Below are 1,248 nucleotides of genomic sequence, written 5' to 3' on the forward strand. Positions count from 1 at the left end.
CTCTAGTAAAACTAGCGAAGTATTCCTCATCATCCCAGTAGAGTTTGGGAGTCATTGCATAGATATACAATGCTCGTTCGTATCCAGCATCCGCTGCTCTCTTCATCAAAGCAAGACCTTCTTCGTGGCGTTGTAGGGCGTAGAAATACTCAACACCCTTGATGTAAAGAGTACTTGGGTTTCCTACATCGTAGCATCTTCTCAACAACGTATCACGCAAGCTTGTCCACCAAGGGTATTTATACATATCAAACGAAGAATAGACATCAGGCGTGTCTGCCAGCGCACGCATTGACTTACAAGTAGATCTGAGTCTATACAGAGCTTGAAAGGATTTTTTTGCGACGCAGGAGACAATCAACTGTTGGATTTCTGAAGGGAGATCTAGAAAAGTCATCTCTACCATTATAGCCAGATTGTGTTTTCAGCGTTGTGCAAATGATGTCCAAAATTTAGTAATTATAGTGAGCGGACGGCGGCAAATGAAGGGTTGTCTATTTACGATGGTCACGCCCGTATAAGTCATTATATCGAGGAGACGCATTGAACCTATACCGAGATAAACGAAATAATGGATTTTTTATTGACCTATTAAAAATGATTTGACAGTGTTAGGTTTCAAATGTAGGTGGGACAATAAATTCTCGTATTAACCTCACATGTTTTCTCTACAAACCTGTCTATTAAATTACTATAATCCCTCTCATACCAACCATAAAACAGACCACAAAAAAACTCCAACAAGTGACCCCAATAGTATGGAAGCTCACGTACTCCCAAATCTTCCCCAGGAAATTGTGTGCAAAATCATTGAGCTTGTCGGAGAGGAATCATTTTACAATATTGGCCCTTTTCTGCGGGCTGGAAACGCGGTTACGCCCTCGCAAACGAGCCCTCAGTCTTGAAGAAGTGCGATGTTAGTGAAATGGAGGACGGGTTCGTCACATGTCAAATACGCCAAGGTTGTCAGTTCCGGGAGTTTCATCTCAAATGTGTCAGTGCTGGCAACAGAAAGACAATCTACTATGAAGGTCTCCTTACATCACCGAGCATAGGACTTAAGGAGAGTATTAAAATATTGGAACCAAATGTCCCAATGCATGGATTCTCAACCCTAGCTGTCGCCATATTCAATGTTTGTCTTGGCAACGACAAGGAAGCGAGCAAAGTGTTTCAGCTGTTTGCAGCATATCACCATGAGCTTCGATCGGATGATACTTGTGAAATGGGAGAATCCATAGAGAACCA

The 1,248-nt window shown here is 42.2% G+C and overlaps 1 protein-coding gene across 1 annotated transcript; it reads right to left on the reverse strand.

Annotated features, from left to right (window-relative positions):
* Positions 1–12: 12 nt before the first annotated feature.
* On the reverse strand, positions 13–406 carry LOC106321840 (F-box protein At2g35280-like; the record flags this gene model as incomplete). Its single annotated transcript, XM_013760073.1, has 1 exon — positions 13–406. A coding segment is annotated over exon 1 (394 nt), but the record flags the coding sequence as incomplete, so codon positions are not given.
* Positions 407–1,248: the final 842 nt, after the last annotated feature.

This window comes from Brassica oleracea, unplaced genomic scaffold (assembly GCF_000695525.1).
Source record: "Brassica oleracea var. oleracea cultivar TO1000 unplaced genomic scaffold, BOL UnpScaffold03269, whole genome shotgun sequence".
Taxonomy (NCBI): Eukaryota; Viridiplantae; Streptophyta; class Magnoliopsida; order Brassicales; family Brassicaceae; genus Brassica; species Brassica oleracea.